This window comes from Scyliorhinus canicula, chromosome 2, assembly GCF_902713615.1.
Source record: "Scyliorhinus canicula chromosome 2, sScyCan1.1, whole genome shotgun sequence".
Taxonomy (NCBI): domain Eukaryota; kingdom Metazoa; phylum Chordata; class Chondrichthyes; order Carcharhiniformes; family Scyliorhinidae; genus Scyliorhinus; species Scyliorhinus canicula.
Window position 1 is genome coordinate 239880073 of NC_052147.1, and position 24550 is coordinate 239904622.

The 24550-nt window shown below is 46.6% G+C and overlaps 1 protein-coding gene across 10 annotated transcripts in view; it reads left to right on the forward strand.

Annotated features, from left to right (window-relative positions):
* Window positions 1-24550, forward strand: part of LOC119962054 (solute carrier family 35 member F5-like) — a 200273-nt gene that overhangs the window by 95272 nt on the left and 80451 nt on the right. For 8 of the 10 annotated variants that reach the window (XM_038789851.1, XM_038789846.1, XM_038789856.1 and 5 more), the window contains 3 exons: window positions 6781-6868; window positions 7335-7396; window positions 10105-10137. In XM_038789851.1, coding sequence (XP_038645779.1) covers window positions 6781-6868; window positions 7335-7396; window positions 10105-10137 — 183 coding nt within the window. The remainder of the gene's footprint in view (window positions 1-6780; window positions 6869-7334; window positions 7397-10104; window positions 10138-24550) is intronic. The other 2 variants (XM_038789854.1, XM_038789857.1) reach the window with 1 other exon arrangement.

Genomic DNA, 24550 nt, shown 5'->3' on the forward strand with positions numbered 1-24550 from the left:
GTTATTGGGTTACGGGGATATGGTGGAAGTGAGGGCTTAAGTGGTCGGTGCAGACTCGATGGGCCGAATGGCCTCCTTCTGCACTGTATGTTCTATGTCTATGTTGATTTTGCCTCCACGACTGCGAAGGAATGGAATTATATTTCTAAGGCAGGTAGGTGTGTCTTGGAGGGGATCTTCTAGCTGGTGGTGTTCCCATGTAACTGCTGCTCTTGTCCTTTTAGCTGGGAGTTGTGGGGGTTTGGAAGGTGTTGCCTGAAGAGCCATTTTCTGATGGTACACACTGCTGTTACTGTGCATCGGTGGTGGAGGGAGTGAATCCTTGTGGAAAGGGTTCCAATCAAGCAGGCAGCTTTGTCCTGATGGTATTGAGCTTCTTGGGTGTTGTTGGAGCTGCTTTCATCCAGGCAAGTGGGCAGTATTCCATCACACTCCTGACTTGTGCCTTATAGCTAATGGACAGGTTTTTGGGAGTCAGAAGGTGAGTTACTCACCACAGGAATCCTAGCATTTGACTTGCTCCTGTCGTCAAAGTATTTATATGGCTAGTTCAGTTTGTGGTCATTGGTAATCTCCAGGATGTTTTAAAAAAACAATAAATTTAGAGTACCCAATTCTTTTATTTCCAATTAAGGGCCAATTTAGCGTGGCCAATCCACCTACCCTGCACATCTTTGGATTTTGGGGGTGAGACCCACACAGACACTGGGAGAATGTGCCAACACCAGTCGGAACCTCCAGGATGTAGATTGTGAAGGATTCAGTGATGGTTATGCCATTGAATGTCAAAGGCAATTATTTGATTTTTTTAAAATTGGAGATGGTCATTGCCTGGCACTTGTGTGATGCGAATGTGACTTGCCACTTGTCAGCCCAAGCTTGGATATTGTCCAGGTCTTAGTTCACCTGAACATGGACTGCTTCAGTGCCTGAGGAATCACGAATGGCATTGAACATTGTGCAATCATCATTGATGTTACAGAACATAGAACAGTACAGCACAGAACAGGCCCTTCGGCCCTCGATGTTGTGCCGAGCAATGATCACCCTACTCAAACCCACGTATCCACCCTATATCCGTAACCCAACAACCCCCCCCCCCCCCCCCCCCCCCTTAACCTTACTTTTTTTTAGGACACTACGGGCAATTTAGCATGGCCAATCCACCTAACCCGCACATCTTTGGACATCTTATGTTAGAAAGAACTCACATTGATGTTATGTTAGAAAGAAGGTCATTGATGAAGCAGCTGAAGATGGTCGGGCCTAGGACATTACCCTGAAGAACTTTGGCAATGTTGATCCGGGACTGAGAAGACTGACCTCCAACTACCACAAGTGCACGTTCTCCCCCTGTCTGCATGGGTTTCCTCCCACAGTTTAAAGATGTGCAGGCTAGGTGGATTGGCAATGATCAATTGCCTCTCGCTGTCCAAAAGGTTCGGTGGTGTTACTGGGTTACCGGGATAGGGTGGAGGCGTGGAGTTAAGTAGGGTGCTCTTTCCAAAGGCCGGTGCAGACTTGATGGGCAGAATGGCCTCCTGCACTGTAAATTCTATCATTCTGTAATATTGTCAGGGCTATCACACGGAATTAATCGAAGTGGCTGAAGACTGGCATCTGTGATGCTCGGGAACTCTGGAGGAGACCAAGGTGAATCATCCATTTGGTACTTCTGGCTGAAGATTATTTCAAGTGCTTCAGCCTCGTCTAGCACACATGTGCTAGGCTCCTCCATCATTGAGGAAGGGGATTTTGTGGAGCCTCCTCCCCCAGTGAGTTGGTTAATTGTCTACCACCATCCACAACTGAATGTGGCAGGGCTGCAGAGCTTAGATTTAATCCATTGGTTGTGGGATGGCTTAGCTGGTTGTGGGATAGCTTAGCTATGTCAGTCACTTGCTGCTTCTGTTGTTTGGCATGCAAGCAATCCTAGTGTTGCTTCACAAGGTTGACACCTAATGTTTCAGTATGCCTGGTGCCGCTCCTGGCATGCCCTCTTGCACTCTTAATTGAATGAGGGTTGATCCTCTAGCTTGGTGGTGGAGGATTTGCCGTGCCCCTGAAGTTACAGATTGTGGCTGAGTACAGATCTACTACTGCTGATTTTCCATAGCGCCTCACGGATGCCCAGTCTTAAGTTACTAGATCTGTTCTGAATCTATCCTGTTTAGCACGCTGGTAGTGCCACACAGCATGATGAATGGTTTCATCCTCAATGTGAACACTGGTCTTCATCTCCACAAGGACTCCTAACAATACTGTCATGCACCTGCGACAGGCAGGTGGGTGAGGATGAGGTTCCAGAATGTTATCCCCTCTTATTGGTTCCCTCACATGTCGCAAACCCAGTCTAGCAGTTATGTCCTTTAGGGCTGGGTTAGTGGTGGTGCTACTGAGCCATTCTTAGTGATAAATATTTAAGTCCCCCACCCAGAGCACATTCTGTGTCCTTGCCACCCTCAGTGCTGCCTCTAGATGGTGTTCAACATGGAGGAGTACTGATTCAACAGCTGAGAGTGGGCGGTACGTGTTAATCAGCGGAGGTTTCCTTGCCCATGTTTGCCCTGAAGCCATGAGGCATCATGAGGTCCAGAGTTGATTTGAGGGCTCCCAGGGTAATTCCCTCCCAACTGTATACCACTGTGCAGCCACCTCTACTGGGTCTGTGTTGCTGGGGGCAGAACATACCCAGGAATGGTGATAGTAGTGTCTGGAATGTTATCTGTAAGGTATGATTCTGTCAATATGACTGTGTCGGCTGTAGCTTGACTAGTCTGTGAGATAGCTCTCCCAATTTTGGCACAAGCCGCCAGATGTTAGTAAGGAAGGGTTAACAGGGCTGTTTGTAGTTGTCATTTATAGTGCCTAGCTTGATGCCGGCTGGTCTGTCCAGTTTATTTCCTTTTTATTGACTTTGTAGTGGTTTGACATAACTGAGTGGTTTGCTAGGCCATTTCGGAGTCAACCACATTGCTGTGGATCTTGAGTCACATGTGGCCAGACCAGGTGAGGACTGCAGATTTCCTTCCCTAAAGGGCATTTGTGAACTAGCTGGGTGTTTTACTACAATCAACAGTGGTTTAATATAGAGTCTTAATTCCAGATATTTATTGGATTCCTGTGGCCGGGATTGGGCAGCTGTGTGGTTAGTACAGTTGCTCCACAGCTCCAGGGTCCCACGTTCGATTTCAGGCCGGGTCACTGTCTGTTCAGAGTCTGCACGTCCTCCCCGTGTCTGCGTGGGTTTTCTCGGGGTGCTCTGGTTTCTTCCCACAGACCAAAGATGTGCAGGTTCGGTGGATTGGCCATTCTAAATTGCCCTTAGTGTCCAAAAAAGGTTAGGTGGAGTTACAGGGATAGGGTGGGTGTGGGATTAAGTAGGATGCTCTTTCCAAGGGCCGGTGCAGACTCGATGAGTCGAATGGCCTCCTTCTGCTCTGTAAATTCTATGATCTATGATTCAAACAGTGTCTCTGGAGGATTACTCTTGGTCTTTGGATCATCAGTCTCGTTGCCAAATCGGGCAGCATGGTGGCGCAGTGGTTAGCATTGCTGCCTACGGCGCTGAGGACCCAGGTTCGAATCCCGGCCCTGGGTCACTGTCCGTGTCGAGTTTGCACATTCTCCCCGTGTCTGCGTGGGTTTCACCCCCACAACCCAAAGATGTGCAGGATAGGTAGATTGGCCACTCTAAATTGCTCCTTAATTGGAAAAAATAATTGGGTACACTAAATTTATTTTAAAAAAGTCTCATTGCCAAATCACTATGCCACCACCTCCCCTCAAATCAGTTAGTAAAATGGGAATTATTCAGAAATAATTTTAAGAAATGAAGTAATGTGACCCAATTTCGATATTCTTAAGAATGTTCATTGCTGTTATCTAAATTATTTTAGCGTTTAACAACATTTTTATTCAGGATGCATCTTTTAAAGTACTTGTAAAAAGAAATGTGAGCACTATGGAAAAAATGTAACACACTGTTAACTGATGTCCAGACACCCGGTTTTGTCAGCACAGTCCTGTTTTTTTCACTAAATGTCTCAGTGTCCTGATATTTTCTCCTGATTGTCCAAATGCCCAGGTCTTCAGCTGCTCGGAATCCTGTCCCCTCTACCCCTATTAGAAAGACGGAGGTTGAGGGGGGACCTCATTGAGGTCTACAAAATCATGAGAGGTATAGACAGGGTGGATAGCAAGAAGCTTTTTCCCCAGAGTGGGGGACTCAATTACTAGGGGTCACAAGTTCAAGGTGAGAGGGGAAAAGTTTAAGGGAGATATGCGCGGAAGGTTTTTTACGCAGAGGGTGGTGGGTGCCTGGAACGCATTGCCGGCAGAGGTGGTAGAGGTGGGCACGATTGAGTCTTTTAAGATGTATCTAGACAGATACATGAATGGGTAGGGAGCAGAGGGATACAGACCCTTAGAAAATAGGTGACAGTTTTAGATAGAGGATCTGGATCGGCGCAGGCTTGGAGGGCCAAAGGGCCTGTTCCTGTGCTGTAATTTTTTCTTTGTTCTTTGTTCTAAATCACCTCCCATTCCATGTATTGATGCCAAAGAAAAGAACAGCTGATGCTGTGCTGCACCCTGGGAATCCGAATGCTCACTGTCCATTAAGCAGCTGTGGTGGGAAGCTTCCACATGCACAGTAATCCTTCTTACTGGCATCCAGAGTCTGCATTGGGGACAATTTTCTCCCCAATATTTTGTTCCCTGATTGGTCAGTCAGAGCACTGATGGGATGGCCACACAGGGGTTCCATGGAGGAAGTGAGTGGGGGAGATTGATAGCAATGTCCACTAACTGCAAGACATGCTTGAAGAGTCAGCTGGAAAGTTTCCATTGGTAAACCACTAGTCCGTGCTGAGGAAGTTAACAGAGCAGTTCGGTTGTGTCTTGGTACATTCAACCGAACTTTGCATTCTCATTGAAGGATCGCGTGCTTGTGGCTCTGGTTCCAAACAAAATCTCGTACTCTTCAGGTACACTCGCTAGTTTAAATTTCAGTTGAAAATATCTCTCGTGTAAATGAAAATAAACAAAGTTTTTAAATGGAGATTGATCTTACCATTGTGCACTGCACAGTACTGTTAGAGTGAACAGAGGATCTTAAGACAAGTGAAACCTTGGTTCAGTTTTCTTGAGAAAATGAGGCAGAAATGTAATTGAAACAAAGTTTTGGGTTCATAACTGACGTCATCACATGACCTGCTACCTTCAACTGCCCCTCCCTCAAACTCCTGCAATTGGTCACCCAACATATCACAGATGCCCGCTTTCACAAAGCTTTGCAACGTGTCCTGCTTTTGACTTTTGAAAAACTGATCACCTTACTGTAAACACACTCGACAACCACTTAATACCACTTTTCCCCATTATTCCTTGCCTCCACATGCTTATCTGGCCCCACTTGTCTACACATTGACACACAATCAGAGATTAATTAGTAATTGTTTGTTAAACTGTTGACCAAATTAAAATATTTGGAGTTATCGTCTTGAAATGAAAATCGCTTATTGTAACAAGTAGGCTTCAAATGAAATTACTGTGAAATTACTACTTAAAATGAAATTCTGATGTGTTTAAATTTCTTAATCTAATAAAGGATTGATTGTGTTAAATCACATTCCCAAAAGATCTAGATACACTTATCATGGTGGCACAGTGGTTAGCACTGCTGCCCCACAGTTCCAGGTACCCTGTTCAATTCCAACCTTGGGTGACTGTGTGAAACAAAGAACAATACAGCACAGGAACAGGCCCTTCTGCCCTCCAAGCCTGCGTCAATCACATGTCCTATCTAGACCAACCGCCTGTATCTTTCTACCCCGTCTGTTCATGTGCCTATCCAGATGAGTCTTAAAGGTCGCTAACGTATCTGCCTCAACTACCTCACTTGGCAGTGCATTCCAGGCCACCAACACCCTCTGTGTAAAAAAAACTTTCCCGCACATCTCCACTGAATCTTTCACTCCTCACCTTGAACCTGTGCCCTCTTGTAATTTGAAATTCCGCCCTGGGAAAAAGCCTCCAACTGTTCACCCTATTTATACCCTAATAATTTTATAAACTTCTATTATGTTGCCCCTCAGCCTCTGTCTCTCTAGGGAGAACAATCCCAGTTTATTCAATCTCTCCTCATAGCTAATACCCTCCATACCGGGCAACATCCTGGTAAACCTTTTCTGTACTCTCTCCGAAGCCTCCACATCCTTCTGGTCGTGTGGTGACCAGAATTGGCCACAGTATTCCAAATGTGGCCTAACTAACGTTCTATATAATTGTAACATAATTTTTTGAGCTTTTATACTCGATACCCCGGCCTATTAAGGCAAGCATGCCATATGCTTTCTTCACCACCATTTCCATTTCCACCTTGCTGCCACTTTTAAGGATCTGTGGACCTCCAGATCTCTCTGCGTCTTTATGCTCCTGATGGTTCTGCAATTTATTTTATAGTTCCCACCTGAACTGGATTGACCAAAATGCATCACCTGGAGTTTTCACATTCTCCCCATGTCTGCATGTGTTTCCTCTGGGTGCTCCGGTGCCCTCCCACAGTCTAAAGATGTGCAAGTTAGATGGATTGGCCATGCTAAATTGATCCTTAGTGTCCAAAAGGTTCAGTGGTGTTACTAGGTTACGATAGGGGTGTAGTCCCAGGTAGGGTGCACTTTCGGTGGGTTGGTGCAGACTCGATGGGCCGAATGGCTCCTGCACTGTTCGGATTCTATGATGCTTCTAAACTGGTTGTTCACATTCCTCCTTGTACAGGTCTCTTCACTCTACTTCTAGCTGCAATGTTTCCTAGCAACAGTGGAGACAGATTTACATTATCCAAATTATTAGCAGTAGTTTTAAGGTACGTATCGGTAAAATTTGCGTTATTTTATAAATTTTGTTAAGCTGTGTGATTTTTGATCATAGTTGCTGCCTTTATGTCTGTGAAAATGTTTCCACCTGTTTCTCCTACAATACAGCTTTATAACAATTCAGCTTTATTCTCATCCTCACAGGAGATGAGATGTGTTACCCTTTGTAACACAAATGAATGCTTTGTTTTTAAAATAAAGATGATAAGTGCTGGAGAAACAGCAGGTCTGGCAGTATCTGTGGAGAGAGAAACAGAGTTCACTTTTCAAGTTGAATATGTATAAAAAAGTGTTCTGAGGAAGAGTCACTGAAGAGGAGCCCAAAACATTAATGCTGTTTCCTCTCCACGGGTGCTGCCAGACCTGCAGATTTCCCCCAGCACTTCATATTTTTATTTCAGATTTCCAGCATCCGCAGCATTTTGCTTTTATACATTTTTATTTTTGTTCTTTTAGCATTGGCGGTGTTACCCTTGTAAGTCTGTCGAGTAATGATACAGAGGGAAAAGGAACAATTGGTAAGGCATTTTGCTCCCTCCTTTGAAAATAATAATTTTATGGTGTGTGCGTTTGCATAAAAACTTGTGCTGTGTTCAAAATGAATTTTATTTGTGTGCATAACCATTACATAATAGAGTACCAATTTTATAAATTAACCCAACTGAAGCAATTCCAGCATAATTCAATTCAGGACTTGTAAAATAGGTGACAAAGGAAATGAATGAAAAATGTTCACTCCAAACTGTAGTGATAGAAATTAAGTTATTATGTGAATTATATTATTTTAATCAATAATGAACATTTCCTAAATTCAAGAGATGTTCTGGCAAATGTCTCTTTTAGCCCCACTCTTAACTCATGAAAATTAAGTTTCAGTAGTAGCATTTCATATATTGGCTGAGATCTTTTTGAAACTGTCAATTTGTTATGATCTCAAGGGAGACCATTATCTTTTAAAAATAAATTCAAACTTCCAACTGTTAAATGAAAACTACACCACAAAATTTAATATTTGAACAAAAACTTTTACTATACAAGAAGAAAGCAAACAAAACTAATTTAACCCGATATTTCGTAAACCCTAATTCGCCCAACCACAAAATCTTAATGGACCGCTTCCCATTTTGTTTCTATTTTCACCTAAGAGTTCCTCTATATTTTCCAGGATGTTGAGGGTATTTGCATTTCATCTAGGACCAAACCAAGATTTAAAAAAATTATTTTACAGAGTGGGCATTGCTGGCTAGGCCAGCATTTATAGTCAATCCCTAATTGTCTTAGAGAAGGTGATAATATAAGGGTTTAGCACAAATAAGATTAATTTGTTTAGCACAAATAAGATTGCCCTTAGTGTTTGGTGGGGTTACTGGGTTATGGGGATAGGGTGGAGGTGTGGGCTGGGTAGGGTGCTCTTTCCAAGAGTCGGTGCAGACTTGATGGGCCGAATGGCCGCCTCCTTCACTGTAAATTCTATGATCTAATATGGGACTGAATACAGTACCACCCTTAGTGATTTAGGAGGGCACATGACTCACTGCCAGGATCAGTTGCATGTTGGTCAGTGCCTGGTGTACCAGCAAGCATGGAAACAACTCCTAGCTTGTACCTTCAATATATCTTTATAAATCGTTCTCGTAGTTATGAAAGATTTACAATTAACATACTTCAGACTATGAAGACTTCATTAAAACCTACCAAGATATATCCAACACCCCACAACATTGGGCAGCACGTTGGCACAAGTGGATAGCACTGTGGCTTCACAGCGTCAGGGTCCCAGGTTCGATTCTCCGCTGGGTCACTGTGCGGAGTCTGCATGTTCTCCCCATGTTTGCGCGGGTTTCCTCCTGGTGCTCCGGTTTCCTCCCACAGTCCAATGACGTGCAGGTTAGGTGGATTGGCCATGATAAATTGCCCTTAGCGACCAAAAAGGCTAGGAAGGGTTATTGGGTTACAGGGATAGGGTGGAACATAGGGCTTAAGTGGGTCAGTGCAGACTCGATGGGCCAAATGGCCTCCTTCTGCACTGTATGTTTTCTGTCTTTCTGTCTGTGCTGGCATCTTGTGGGGGGAAAAAAACAAATCTCACTAAAATGCAGAGATACTGAGATGCTGAAAGACTGAGAAGAAATTCAAAAAAGCTGTTGATCTGAAAATAAGCTCCAAAAGCAGAGGTACAGAGTTAACATCGCCAGGAAAAGATCCAAAAAAGGCTTGGAAACTGGAGGCAGAAATTTAAAATTCCTTATTGCAGAAGGCTCCATTGAATCTCCTTTGGAAGACCAACTGCAGAGTCAGCAGAACTTGCAAGGGCAGGGGTGGATTTTCAGTTAGTTGGGCCCCGCCCTCACTTTCATTTCTGCCCCCTCCGAATGTCATGCCCCTCCCCATGCACCCTCACCTTGCAGAATGCAAAGGTGGAAGCCACAATAATACACAAACTGATCACTGCTTTTTCACTTGTAACAACAAGCCTGTATGAATAATTGCTGAAATCAGAGCTTACCTCTTGTCAAGATGATGGTAAAGATGATCAATATAGTGATGTGGGTTTTTCAACAAGCAAACCTGGAACTTGCTGATGAGCAATGAGATGGGAAAATCATCCGATGACATCCCTGCAGCACAGGCAAGGGACAGAATGAGTACAGGAGCAAATACTCTAATCAATAAGATGCACAAGCTACCTTTCCGTATATTTGATACAGTCTCATCCTGTTTCAAAAATAAAAGTTAACTTCTTTGCTTCCTCTTCTAAAATCAAAGATGTTATTGGCGTAAATTCACGTGAGTGGTGTCCAATGAGTCGAAGTCCAGTAGCAGGTGGCTTTGTCAGGCAGGATTCCATTCTTTGTTCTAGAGACTTTCTGAAGACCAGTCTTGAAAGGATGGTGGTTAGAACAATCAGCATGTGACCAGCTGCAGCCTTTATATCAGCCAGCAGTGGTTCATTTTGAAAAACAGAATTTAAACAAGTATGTAGAAGAGAGACATATTTTTAAAGATTTTCTTGCTTCATCCCTGTTGACAGGGCAATTTAGATAGGTTTTTTTCTACACTTCTATCTTTCCAGAATTATCAGTTACTATCTTTCCAAAATTATCAGTTGCATCATTGTAGGTAAAATCTGATAAAGACTCACTTTCAATTGTCAATACTGCTGAACTTGACAAATGTTCTTGGCTCATCCTACTTCGCAAATAATTTTTAACTCTTTCCAATACAGAAAAAGAACATTCACCAGAAGCATTTGTGACAGGTATTGTTAAAAATATTTTCAGAATGGTTTCCACATTTGGAAATGTTGCGTGCAAACCATCACGTACAAATCTGTACAAATCAGCTGGTGATCTTGAAGCACAGTGCTCATCATTATCTATGAAATGAATGAATTGTTTCACGACATCTTCAAAGCGATTTGTACCTATGTCCTCCCAGTAGAATTCACTTAATTTCTTACTGCTGTGACTTTTCGCATTTTCATCCAAACCTTTGACAAAAAACACACAAAATAAGTCAACAGTTTTCTTTAGGGATTCACTGCTACTCTGCAATTGCACAATTACTGTGTCACAAATAACGTTGACAGTCTCAATGATTATCTTCTCTTTTCCTTTTAAATTGATTTCACTTGACTACAATTTAATCGTAAAATAATAGCCTGCACCTTGTAAGCTTCAGATACATCAGAGGGACCTTTTTTTGTTAATGTTAGTGCCTCTGCTTCCACCGAGCTATAGTAATTTTGAACTTCGTTGACAAAACAATTAATTGAGGCTATCAATTGTGCAGCATCCAGTAAATGTGTATCAATATTTTGCAGCGATTTGCTGATGGCATTGATTCTTTGAAGTAAATGATTTAATAAAGGAGTAAAACTGGCAATACCTGCTTTTCAAACTTCTCTGCTGAAGGTTTTGCTTCAGTTTTCATGTGTTTTTTCTGAATTTGATGTGGTTATGTCTGGTAAAATTTCAGTTATATCAGCAAAATTCATTTTCAAAGCCAAAACTGCATCTGCATGAGTAGTCTACTGATGTCACACATTCTTTTGACTGTTGAATGTTTTCCATTTGCCTGGTCCAAGCATGATTACAACATATTCCACCAATGCATGAAAACCAAAAAAAAGGCATACATGTTTTGAAGAAAGTCAAAAAAATGTACTGCCTCCTCACAGGATTCAGCTGAAGCATTGCAGATTATATTAAAGGAGTGACTGGAACATAGGATGAATAATGCACAGTGGCTTGCATTGTTCATTCTAGCATGCAGACCTGAATATTTTCCTGCCATATTTGCGGCATTAATTAAAAAAAAATTTAATTCTGCCCATGACAATTTTTGATTTCCAAACTAAATTTTCAGCGACTTCCAAAATAATTGTGTCCAGACACTCGGATGTGTGGGATATTGCTGGACAAAGCAAAGAAATCGCTCTACATTTTCACCATCGCTGGTCACGTATCTTAAAATTAATGTTAATCAGTCCACATGACGCACATCTGTTGTTGAATTAATTATTATGGAGTAGTATTTGGCATCTTTTACTTCATTATTGAATTGGTTTCTGAGCTCTACCATTATAGTGATGAAGTCATTGTAGGTTTGGTGCATTTTAAACGTTGGTCTTACCTGAGCCACAATATTAACTTTTCAAATGCTCTTTGAGAAGCTCATCAAATTCACTGAAATATTCAAATTTACCTTTTCAATTTGACACTGATGACTCATCTTGTCCTCTTCAAGGTAGTCCCAAAGATGACAATAGTTTGACTGTGACAACAACCCGTTTCAGCACTTTCCTCCAATAAGAACACTCCTTTTCAAACGGAGCCGATAACACAGAATCAGTTCTTCCAGATAATGTACAGCTTTGAAAGAACTCACACATAGCTTTAATATGAGCTTCGGACGTTTCATGATCAGCAATATCTCCTCCAACATTTCTCCAATTAAAGCAGTGTTTTTCAAACTTTTTTTCCTTTTATCAACTAGCCAATATTCACGACTCTCGAGGCCGACCTTCATAACCCACGCCGGCTAATCTTCGTGACACACCATTTTTGCTTACCTTTAATGCGATAGGGGCGCCTGCATGGTCCGCACGATCTCACTTGCTTTGTCATTCAATGTTGCATTTCTGCTAAGGACTTCAGCTGACGATATAAGTTCTCGCTGCATCCTTTTGAAAAGAATCAAGAGGTTTATCCTCTAAGTTGCCATGCTTAGTCTTCAAATGCCTTTGAGGTTTTGAGGGTTATAAACATTAATTTGCCAGTACTTCCCTGCATATAACACACAAGGGCTTTGAAATGAAATTAAATGAAAATTAAATTCACTTATTTTCACGAGTAGGCTTCACTGAAGTTACTGTGAAAAGCCCTTAGTCGCCACATTCCAGCGCCTGTTCGGGGAGGCTGGTATAGGAATTGAACCATGCTGCTGGCCTGCCTTGGTCTGCTTTAAAAGCCAGTGATTTAGCCCAGTGTGCTAAACCGGCTCCTGGCTTTGCATCCTGATTTGCATTGGCAAAGTTAACAAAGCCAAATATCAAGTAATCATCTTTCTTTTGCTTTGCTCCCGATTTCAGTTTCTTGATTGTGTATTCACCAGAGGCCCTTTATCTCTGGATACAGCTCACACCAGCACTGCTTTGTCTTGCCATGGAGTCTGCTGAGAAGCTGTCTTCAGATTCAATTGAGAGATCCTGGCCGGTTTGTGCCTCTGGCCTTCTGTTTCTTTATTTAAAACATGATCCATCTTCAATATTTCACACAGTCCTGTTGCTTGCTGGCAACTACAAAATGGAATCTTTCCTCTGTGACTTCACACCCAGAGTACGTCAGGTCAGTGTATGGGTTGTGTGACCTGTTCTCTGCCGCCGCTTCTGGCGGGAAGACTCCTGGGAAAGTGCACTGACATCAGGAGGTGGCTGTCTGCCCCACTGGGCTCTGGGCCTGCGCACTGCTAGATCCGGCTGAGGGCGTACGCATATGTGGAATGGCCGGCATTATTGAAAGCCAGTTGCTGCCGTCATTTTTAAAAGCCGTGATGCGACCATCAATTCACTCGGACACTCGAGTCGAAGTAAACAGTGGTTTTAATCAGCTTGCATCTTTGCCTGCCTGCGACCGGTACATTACCGAAAGCGGTCCCGCAGGTCAGCTGCTCTTGTACTTCCTGAAAGGGGTGGAGCCATGGGCGGAGCCCGTACATGCTCCACATCTCCCCCTGTGGGTGAAGCCACACAGTGGCCCATAGATGGAGCCCACAGGGTTAATAGCATGGCATAATGCAACACAGTATACTGGTGAATTAATAGTACTTATACATTCACCACAAGCTGGTCGTGGCCATTGGGCACTTCTTCCTGCGATTGGGAACGCCGCGGCCGATCGCTCCATAACCCTCCTTCACCTTCCTGCGACCCACCCGCGAGCCATAGCCCTGAGTTTGAAAATGACTGACTTAGTGTTCCGACCGACCCTTTACAAGGGTTAGGGCATAACTTGCAAACAAAGCAATAGACTATATTGCCTTGGAGGTTTCAGAAAAACATCAACCAATTTCTAATTTCCATCAACCCATTTCTTTTACCTGGTAGAACATATTTTGCCCATAAGGCAATGTCTTTGTGGTAGGTTTCTTTCCTTACTTCAAGAGAATCAGCAATATCATGCCGTTCCATTGTCATTTGTGTCCTCTTCTTGGTCAACTTTTTCACGTGATATAGTATCTCTGGAAATCAAGCCTCTGGAAATCAAGCCCAAGTCATCAGATCATTCATCCATACTTTTGGAGAGGATGAATGTGCACTGTTCAATTTTTCAAACTTTTTAAAGCAAAGTGACAAACATGTTCTCCTGCCATACTTTCAAATTTCTGCATTTTTGACTGCCAGTTGACCGTGTCGCTTCATATTGCTAAAGAAACTGATCTTGATTTTAAGCAGCTAATAAAGTGTCAGAAAGAGCAGGCATTTGCACAGTCAATTCCCACATTTTTATCAGGATCTAGCTCTCCAAAAGTAGGCTACATCTTTTAACTGTGATTCTGATCATGGATTTCAAACAACACTCATTCTACTCTCCTCCGGCCCATTCCCCCCTCACAAACTCCCCCTCCATGCAAACTGGCCTTCACACACTCTCACTCCCTGCAAGTCTGCAACCCAGCCCATTCACACACTCTCCCAACTCTTTCAAGCACTCTATTTTCCCCATCTCCTCACAGTGTCCCCCACCTCTCACACTCTCCCATTCTCACTTAACCTCGCTTGCCTGAGGTCTTTAAGGCAGTCTGCCTCACTCATGCTGTGTCTTTGTTGTGGTCGCAGCGCCTTTTTCTCACCTGGTGCTGTTGTCGCACCCCTGTTGCTGACCTGGGGATGTCTGCTCTGCTGCTGGCGCAAATTTCCTTGGGGCTTGTTTTTGGGGTGTTGCTGCACACCTTTCTGTAAGCCTGGTGGAGTCTGCTCCACTCTGCTGCCAGCGCAAATTGGTGGTCTCATGCGCATACCTGCTGCCAACAACTGTTACTTTTCCTGCCCTTTGAAACTCACCTAATCAAGAGTCTGATTTTGCTTTGAATTTGCTGCTGATCAGATGCAATGGCAGAATAATCGGCCTCTGATTAGATGCCCTGCTAACTGTCAACTCTGGCCATGTCCCACTAATACTTACTGGCTCCAGCATGGGGCCCATCCATTGGCCGGGACCCTATGCCTGGGCATGGTGTGTTTCAATGTAAATCCGCCTCTGTGCAAGGGTGAATTAAATCTTTAAAAATTCAAGGCTGCGCAGTCTTGAGAAGTCTTAATTTCGAGACAGAAATGAAGGTTCAGAGAAATCGGTTGCTGAAACCCAATCTGCGAATTGGAGCCTGAACATAAGGGACCGAGCCCACCAGAAAAAAAGAAAGAGTTAACTAAATCTTTCAAGAACTGTTCAACTCAGCAAAAAGCAAACAGAAACTTTAATTCGATCAACTGACGAGTCAAAAAAATGAAACAAGAGAATTCTGCAAGCCGCCGATCCAGTCATCTCTATTTTTTTTTAAATTTCAATCTGAGCAACCGGTCCTTGTTGGAGAACATGCCAAAACCAGCAAGCGCGGGAAATCCCTTTGAGGATTTTAACACATGAATTTTTAAGTTGTGAGATTTCAAAAGGACAGTTTTGGAACCAAGCATAGGACCTGGTTTCTAATTCTAGCTTATCTGTATGCTTTGTCATTTCAGTTATTATGTTGACTAAAATTGTGAAATAATACAATAACCAGGAATATCTGAAGTTATGACACATCGCAATATCAAGATGATCATTGGACGTAAGAGCAAGAAAATAGCAGGAGCAGAGAGCTCACCCATAAAAATCTGGAAGAATAAGTCATCTTCAGAGATCCTTCATCAGAACCAATCCAAAGTTTCCCAATGTTGACACTCGTACTCTGTGGGTGGGATTCTCCTACCCAGCGCCATTGGCGCAGCGCTGGTGTTGGGCCGCTCAACGCAGCCGGCCCGCCGTTCTCCGGCCCAGGTGGGCCGAGTGGCCGTAAGAAAAGAGCTGAGTCCTGCCGGCACACGATGAGGAGTGTACCCACACCCGCAGATACGACCAACAAGGATGGCCTCAATGGACACCAAAGCTGTTGAACAACAAAAACACTTTACAATGTTATAGATGATCTCATGGTCTACGGTGAGCCAGTCTTCCTGCAGCCAGAGAACTTTCAAAAAATACACCAAGGCATTACCACGTGCAGAGCATGGATCCATTTCACTGTCTGGTGGCCAGGCATTTCCATGGAGATTGGAGATGATTGCAAATGCCAGGTGTGTGAATTGCACAGGCAGGATAAAAGAGACCCTCATCCCCACACAATTCCCTTCCAGGTCATGGGAGAGGTTGGCTGTGGATCTGTTTGAATTCAACAGTAAATGGTTCCTTATTGTGATGGAATACATCTAGTGAAGTAATTATATATGACTACCACAGAGACAGTAAATAATGCACTAAAAGAGAGATGCCGAGTCATGGCATTTCAGACAAAATAGTGTCCAAAAACTTTCCAATAACTGTTCTGTGCACTTCACCACATCTGGCTTCCACCACTGCACCAGCTCCCTGAGATAGCCTCAGTCAAATGGGGAGTCTGAAAGTCCTCCAGTAGAAGAATGATGACTTTATCACAGAACTGCTCACACACACACACGTCAACACCGTTACAATGCGGCCTGCCCCCATCCAAACTCCTGATGGGTAGGGCACTTTGCACACAACTTCCAATCTTGATGGAAATACTCCTACCAGGGGTGGTAACTAAGGATTACCAAGATATTCAAACATGAGAGCAGTTAGGCTTCTGCCTAAAATATAGTACCGTACCAGTGAGTTCAGAAGCATTATCCGGGTCTGGATTAAAGACATCAAGAGAGAGAGAGAGAGATGTACTATTATTAGAAAAGACAGGGATAAACTTTGCTCCTACCTGATTGGCACAGCAGAGGATGCAGTCAGGACAAACCGAAGTTGTCTCTTCCCCATCCTTAGCACCCCCCCCCATCCCCAACACGCAATGGGGGATATTAAGGAAGATACCCAGATGCCAGAACAACTTCCAAACCAACTGTAAGAAACAGCTGCGACAGAGCCTACCTCTCCACTGACAATAGTGCAAACGGGATGTGGAAGGGTTATGAGGCATCCAGACCACCTGAACCTTCATCATTACTACAATGTCTCTCCCTTCTCCAAGTCCTTGAATTCAATTAAACATATGATGGTACTAACAATATAAGACACGAGGTAAATATAATTACACAAAATATTGGATAAAGACTTTGGGGAGTTAGTCACACCCAGGATCAGTTGAGTGTTGGACAATACCAGGTATACTAGCAAGCATGGAGACTGCTTCTAGCTTGTACCCATTACTATATTTTGTAAATAGTTTTGGTAGCTAATAAAGACTTAGTTAATCTACTTCTGACTACAAAGACCTGATTACAACCTACTGAGATGTATCTTTTGTGAGGGCCACGAAGAATCTAGCACAGGTCTGTAGAATCAAAAGAAATAACTTTATTTACCATTATATATGTGCAACAGCAGCAGTACTTCACTGCTTTCTCCTCTCTAGCTGGTTCCACACTGGCTAGCTCTATTTATGCAGGTGACTCTGCTAATGATTTCTCCACCCTCCTCATTGGGGGAGCTCATACTCACTTGAGGATTGTGGGATAGGCAGTAGTCCCTAGCCAGTAGGAATCATGCAGGTTATCACCCCCCCCCCCCTCCCCCAAAGTCCGAGGAATCCACCAAAAACCGTGGCGAAGGAGGGCGTCAGACTCTTTGCCGCAGGCCGGACATTGTTTGCATGATGCGCTGAATAGGGCGGCGTGTAACAAGGAGAACGGCGTTTCCACAATGAACGGTGTAATGGTTGTACATCCATGGGCCGTGGGACTGAGGACTCCACCTCGGAGGGGTCCTGTGAACCCATCTCTGAGTCGGAGTTCAAAGCCTCCGTCATCTCGGCGTCCCTATCTCCATGCGGTTCTGAAACAACCTGTGTAGACTTTGAGTGCAGTGCCATAGGACGATCGTGAGGATGAACCTCCACTGTGCGAGGTCTCTGCGGCTGTAGAAGTGAGCTCTGAGGGTGGGGAACCGTTTGGGGAACTTTCTGGATCAAACGTGGTCTAAATGTTTGCACTAGAGACAACCCTGGGCTTGCACCTTGGAAGAGATTGGGCCTGTTCGTCGAAAGGTAACGCAGGGACCCACTGGGCAGCAGAATTTTGAACAAACGAAAACCGGGTCACCAGGCGCAAACTGCTGAATCAGCCGATGCCGAGAAAGGCCATGCCACTGCAGTTCTCAAGTGGGGCATACTTTTGCGCCAATGTCTGGGAAAACCATGCTAAGGGGGGGGTGCAAAGTCTCCGGCCCATTAGGAATTCCGCGGGAGCTACCCCAGTCACCGTATGTGGAGTGGTCCTATATGAAAACAAAAATGAGCCAGTCTTGTGTCCATAGACTGTTTCTTTAGGCTCCGTCTGCACTGCGCGTTCCACCAACCCATTTGATGCCGGGTGGTATGGAGCAGTGCGGAAATGGCGTATGCCATTCATCTTCATGAACCTCGGAAACTTCTCACTTGTGAAAGGTGTGCCTGTGATGAGCACCTCGGGGAGGCCATGTGTACTGAAAGACAAACACATCTTCTTGATTGTTTTGCCTACCATCTTATGCACGTCCAGCCATTTAGAAATGGCATTGATTAATATAAAGAACATGGATCCTTGAAGAGGGTCGGCGAAATCCGCATGCAAGCACGCCCAGTGATGTAGGGACGCGGCCGACGGAAGCTTCTGATGCTCCTGGCAAATGGAGCAGTTTTGGGCCACGTTCTCAATGTCAGCGTCGAGGCCTGGCATCCAAACATAACTCCAGGCCAACGTTTTCATTTTGGTCACACCCGGATGCCCATTGTGCAAGTCCTTTAGTATCAGCTCCTGTCTTTTTTCTGGGACAATCACACACGTCCCCCACAAAAGGATACCATCTTCCACTCTGAATTCTGACAGCTTGGAGGAAAATGGCGAAACTCGCCCGGGATCTGTCTATGTTGCCCACCATACAGGACTACGTGCCGAACCTTTGACAGGACTGGATCCATCTGGGTGCACTCACGGATCTACGCTGCCATGACAGGCAATGATATAAAAGGGTTGCAACCACCCCTCTGGTCGTGGGGGTCGACATGGGGCGGTCGACAAAGGCAATCGGCTCAGTGCTTCGGCATTCACTATTTGAGTCCCTGGTTTATGCTCTGGAGAATACTCTTAGGCAGCGAGCAACAAAGCCCAGCTTTGGATCCGTGTGGAAGCAATGGGCCGAATTGGCTTATCCGTGGGGCAGCACGGTAGCATTGTGGATAGTACAATCGCTTCACAGGTCCCAGGTTCAATTCCGGCTTGGGTCACTGTCTGTGCGGAGTCTGCACATCCTCCCCGTGTGTGCGTGGGTTTCCTCCGGGTGCTCCGGTTTCCTCCCACAGTCCAAAGATGTGCTGGTTAGGTGGATTGGCCATGATAAATTGCCCTTAGTGTCCAATATTGCCCTTAATGTTGGGTGGGGTTGCTGGGTTGTGGGGATAGGGTGGAGGTGTTGACCTTGGGTAGGATGCTCTTTCCAAGAGCTGGTGCAGGCTCGATGGGCCGAATGGCCTCCTTCTGCACTGTAAATTCTATGTAATCTATGTAATCCTCTCGGGAAAAGTCCAAGCAGAGGCTTGTGATGAGTCACGATAGTGAAGTGGCAGCCATAAACATACTGGTTGAAGCGTTTCATCGCAAAGGGCACCGCCAGGCCCTCTTTCTCGATCTGCGCATACTTCTTTTCCGCTGCAGTCAAATGTGCAAGAGGTGAAAGCTATCAGCCGCTCGGCTCTGTTCTCCATTTTGTGGGACAGGACGGCCCCAATACCATAATGGGGATGCATCACACGTGATGAGCAAAGGCTTTTGAGGATCATAGTGGGTTAGTAATCCAGACAACGATTGTTTTACCCGCCGGAAAGCAGTTTCTTGTGGCTGACCCGAAACCCAGGTGTGATTCTTCTTCAACAGAAGGTGCAATGGTGCCAGATTGGGGAGGAACTTCCCATAATAGTTTACGAATCCAAGAAAAGAACGAAGATGTGAAGTGTCAGTCGGGGTGGGGCCTGTTGAATTGCGCGCACCTTCTCTGCAACGGGGTGCAAACCTTCACAGTCCACCCAATAACCCAGTTAGACCACTGCCTTCGCCTGAAAGACTCCCTTCGTATGATGTAAACGGACTCCAGCCTCTGAGATGCGTTTAAGGACAGCCTCCAAATTTTCCAAATGTTCCTGTCCCTATAATCAAAATGTTGTCCAAGTAAACAGCGACACGTGGTAAACCTCTCCAGATGTCCTCCGTGACGCGTTGAAAGATAACCCAGACAGAGGATACTCCAAAGGGCAGCCGTGTATATTCATACAGGCCCGGTGTGTATTAATAGTTACATATGGCCGGGAGGCAGGGTCCAGCTTCAACTGTAGTTAGGCATGACGCATATCTAATTTTGTGAACAGTACTCCTGCAAGCTTCGCTTAGAGATCTTCTATGCAGGGCATTGGATATCGGTCGAGCCGGGAAGCCGTATTCACTGTAAGTTTATAGTCGCTGCACAAGCGAACTATGGCATCTAGCTTCATTACAGGTACAATTGGCGCTGCCCAGTCAGCAAAACAGACGGGCCTGATAATACCTAAGGACTCCCCACGAGTGAGCTCCGCTTCTGCCTTCTCAAACAAGGCATAAGGCACCGGGCCGCCCAGAAATAGCGCAGCATGACTCCTGGTTCAACCTGGATACGGCCCCTTTTATCATCCCCAAACCGGCCTGGAATACATCTGGGTTCCGTCATAGTACTACTGTCAACCTTCCAGAACGTGTTTGAAGAATGTGCTATCACTGCAGTCGCAAATGGTGCAACCAGTCCCGACCCAATAGGCTGGGCCCCTGGTCACGCACCACAATAAGCGAGAGACGCCCTTCCTGGCGTCCACAAGCAACCGGGGTCATCAAAGTTCCAGCAATGTCCAGTGGTTCCCCCGTGCAAGTGGCCAACCTGGCCTGTGTATCGGTTAATGTAAGGGTCTGTACACCCGGTTTGATGTGGTTGAATGTCCTCTGGGCAATCACCGAGACCGCTGCACCAGTGTTCAACTCCATCTCAAGCGGGTGACCATTGACCCATACCTTCACCTTAATGGGGGCCACACGGGGAGCAGCCACACAATGCCGCTGCAGGCAGACGTCCTCCGTCTCCACACCCTCGGGAGTAGTCCCCGCAGTTCATCCAAATGGAAGGTACGACCCCTGGGCTGGCCCCAGTTTCTGTTGGAACGACGACTCTGACGCCCCCAGGGCCGGTGTCCGCTACGGGATCGGCGTCCACAATTCCAACACTGACATGGTTCCTCATCCATCGGTCCTGGAGAAGGCTCCCTTTGGGGAGGAATATCCGGCGGCCACTGCCGTCGATCCGGATGCGGCTCCGCCCAAGGTACGGCAGGGGTGCGGGGAGACACTTTTGGACAAAAGGAGTTGTGCCCCAAGGCATGCACCTCAATTCCCTGTATCTCCTGTACTGCCCGTTCTGTGCTCTCTCAGGACAACGCTATCTGAATGGCCTGTTGAAAAGTCAATGTCAGCTCGGCTAACCACTTTCTCTGTGTGGCCATGTTGCAAATACCGCAAAACATTTCTGACAAAGTTTCACCATAGTCACAGTACTCTGCAATCCTGCATAGCCTGGATAGAAACTCAGCAAGGGATTCTCCTGGTGTCCCCTCTGCAGTATTAAACCAGTAACGCTGGACTATCGTTATATGGCCCGGTGCAGCACCTTGAATTGGATGAGACTAAGCCTCGCACATGAAGAGGAAGAGTTGACTCTCTCCAAGGCATCCGCCCAAGTCCTGTCCTCTATCTGCTCCCCAAGTTTCCCCCTCCCATTTAGCCTTCAGCTCCTCCACTGACGACTCCTCCACCTCCTGCATTACCTTATAGATGTCAGACACCTTCGCCTCTCCGAACCACACCCCCGAAAGCACTCTGTCCATCGCCCCCCGCGAGGGCAGCAAAGGGAACTCCTCTACCTGTCGCCTAGCAAACGCCTTTACCTGCAAGTATCTGAACATGTTCCCTTGGGGGAACCCAAATTTATCTTCCAGTTCTCCCAGGTCCGCAAACCTCCCGCCAATAAACAGGTCCTTCAATTTACTGATGCCCACCCTTTGCCACCCCCTAAATCCCCCAACAGTGTTCCCCGGGATGAACCGATGATTTCCACCTAATGGAGCTTCCAGCGAGCCCCCTGTTTCCCCCCCTATGCCGTCTCCACTGTCCCCAGATTCTTAGGGTCGCCGCCACCACCGGGCTCGTGGTATACCTCTTAGGAGAGAGCGGCAACGACGCCGTTGCCAAGGCACCCAGGCTCGTACCTCTACATGACACATTGGCCACCCAATAGTACCCCAAAAGGTTGGGCAGCGCCAGCCCCCCTCTATCCCTCCCTCGCTCCAGGAAAACCCTCTTCACTCTCGGAGTCCCATGTGCCCACACAAAGCTCAAAATACTGCTAGTCACCCTCCTAAAGAAGGCCCTGGGGATGAAGATGGGCAGGCACTGAAAGTGGAACAAGAACCTCGGAAGCACCGTTATTTTGACGGACTGCACTCTCCCCGCCAACGACAATGGCTGCATGTCCCACCTCTTGAACTCCTCCTCCATCTGATCCACAAGCCTGGTGAAATTATGCTTGTGAAGAGTCCCCCAGTCCCTGGCCACCTGCACCCCCAGGTACCTAAAACTCTCCCCTGCCCTCCTAAACGGGAGCCTACCAATTCCCTCCTGGTCCCCAGTGTGCACCACAAACACCTCACTCTTGCCTAGATTTAGTTTATAGCCTGAAAAGGTCCCAAACTCAGCTAGCAGCTCCATCACCAGCATCTCTCCCACCGGATCCGCTACATACAGTAACAGGTCATCGGCATGCAACGACACCCTATGTTCGTCCCCACCTCGCACCAAACCTCTCCACCTCCCTGAATCCCAACGGCTCGATTGCCAATGCAAACAACAAGGGGGACAGGGGGCAACCCTGCCTGGTCCCTCGGTAAAGCCGGAAGTACTCCGACCTCCTCCCATTCGTGGCCACACACGCCATCGGGGCCTCATATAGCAGCCTCACCCATCTAATAAACCCTTCACCAAATCCACACCTCCCCAACACCTCCCATAAGTACCCCCACTCCACTCTATCGAAGGCCTTCTCCGCATCCAGCGCCACCACTATCTCAGCCTCCCCCCTCAATCGCCGGCATCATGATGAAATTCAACAATCTCCGCACATTCGTGTTCAGCTGCCTTCCCTTCATAAAACCTGTCTGATCCTCGTGTACAACCCCTGGCACACAGTCCTCTATCCTGTTGGCCAGGATTTTTGCCAGCACCTTGGCATCCACATTAAGGAGAGATATGGGCCTGTATGAACCACACTGCTGGGGGTCCTTGTCCCTCTTTAATATTAACGAAATCAGCACTCACGACATTGTCGGGGGCAAAGTCCCCCCTTCCCACGCTTCATTAAGTGTCCGCACCAGCAAGGGGCCCACGAGGTCCACAAGCTTTTATAAAATTCCACCGGGAACCCATCCGGCCCCGGCGCCTTCCCTGACTGCATCTGCCCGATCCCCTTAACTAGCTCCTCCAGCTCAATCGGCGCCCCCAACCCCTCCACCTGCTCCTCCTGCACCTTCGGGAAAGATAGCCCATCGAGAAACCTCTCCATTCCCCTCCTCTCCACCGTTGGCTCCGACCGGTACAGTTCCCCGTAAAAGTCCTTGAAGACCTCATTCACCTCTACCCCCTTCCGCACCACATTCCCACTCTTGTCTCTCACTCCAGCAATTTCCTTAGCCGCATCCCGCTTGCGGAGCTGATGAGCCAGCATCCTACTCGTCTTTTCACCATGTTCATACACTGCCCCTTGTGCCTTCCTCCATTGTGCCTCCACCTTTCTATTGGTCAGCAAATCAAATTTAGCCTGTAGGCTAGGCCTCTCCCCCAACAGTCCCTCCTCTGGTGCCTCTGCGTACCTCCTATCTACCTCCAGCATCTTCCCCACCAGTCTATCCCTCTTGCTCCTCTCCCTGTGTGCCCGGATGGATATCAGCTCCCCACGAATCACTGCCTTCAAGGCTTCCCAGACCATCCCCACCTGGATCTCCCCGTATCATTCACCTCGAGGTACCCCTCAATACTTGCCTGGACCCTCCTGCACACCTCCTCCTCCTCCAACAAGCCCACATCCAACCGCCACAACGGGCGCTGGTCCCGCACATCCCCCATCTCCAACTCCATCCAATGTGGAGCGTGGTCGGAGATTGCAATGGCCGAATATTCGGCCTCCTCCACTCTCGGAATCAGTCCCCTACTCCCCACGAAGAAGTCTATGTACGTGGGAGAAGAAAGAGTACTCCCGTGCCCTCGGCCTCACAAACCTCCATGGATCCACCCCTCCCATCTGGTCCATAAACCCTCTCAGTACCTTGGCCGCCGCCGGCCTCCTACCCGTCCTTGAACTGAACCGATCCAGTGAAGGATCCAACACCGTATTGAAGTTCCCCCCCCCCCCCCCCCCATAATCAGACCTCCCGCCTCTAGATCCGGGACCCGTCCCAACATACGCCTCATAAAGCCCGCATCGTCCCAATTTGGGGCATACACACTAGCAAGTACCACCTTCTCTCCCTGTAGCCTGCCCCTAACCATAACATACCTACCCCCCTTATCCGCCACCACCTCAGATGCCTCAAACGACACATTTTTCCCCACCAGAATCGCCACTCCCCGGTTCTTCACATCCAACCCAGAGTGGAAAACCTGTCCCACCCACCCCTTCCTCAGACGGACCTGGTCCGCCTTCAGGTGGGTCTCCTGAAGCATTGCCACATCTGCCTTTAGCCCCCTCAGATGAGCAAGTACCCTCGACCGCTTCACCGGCCCATTCAATCCTCTCGTATTCCAGGTGACCAACCGGATCAGAGGGCGACCCGCTCCCCTCCCCCGT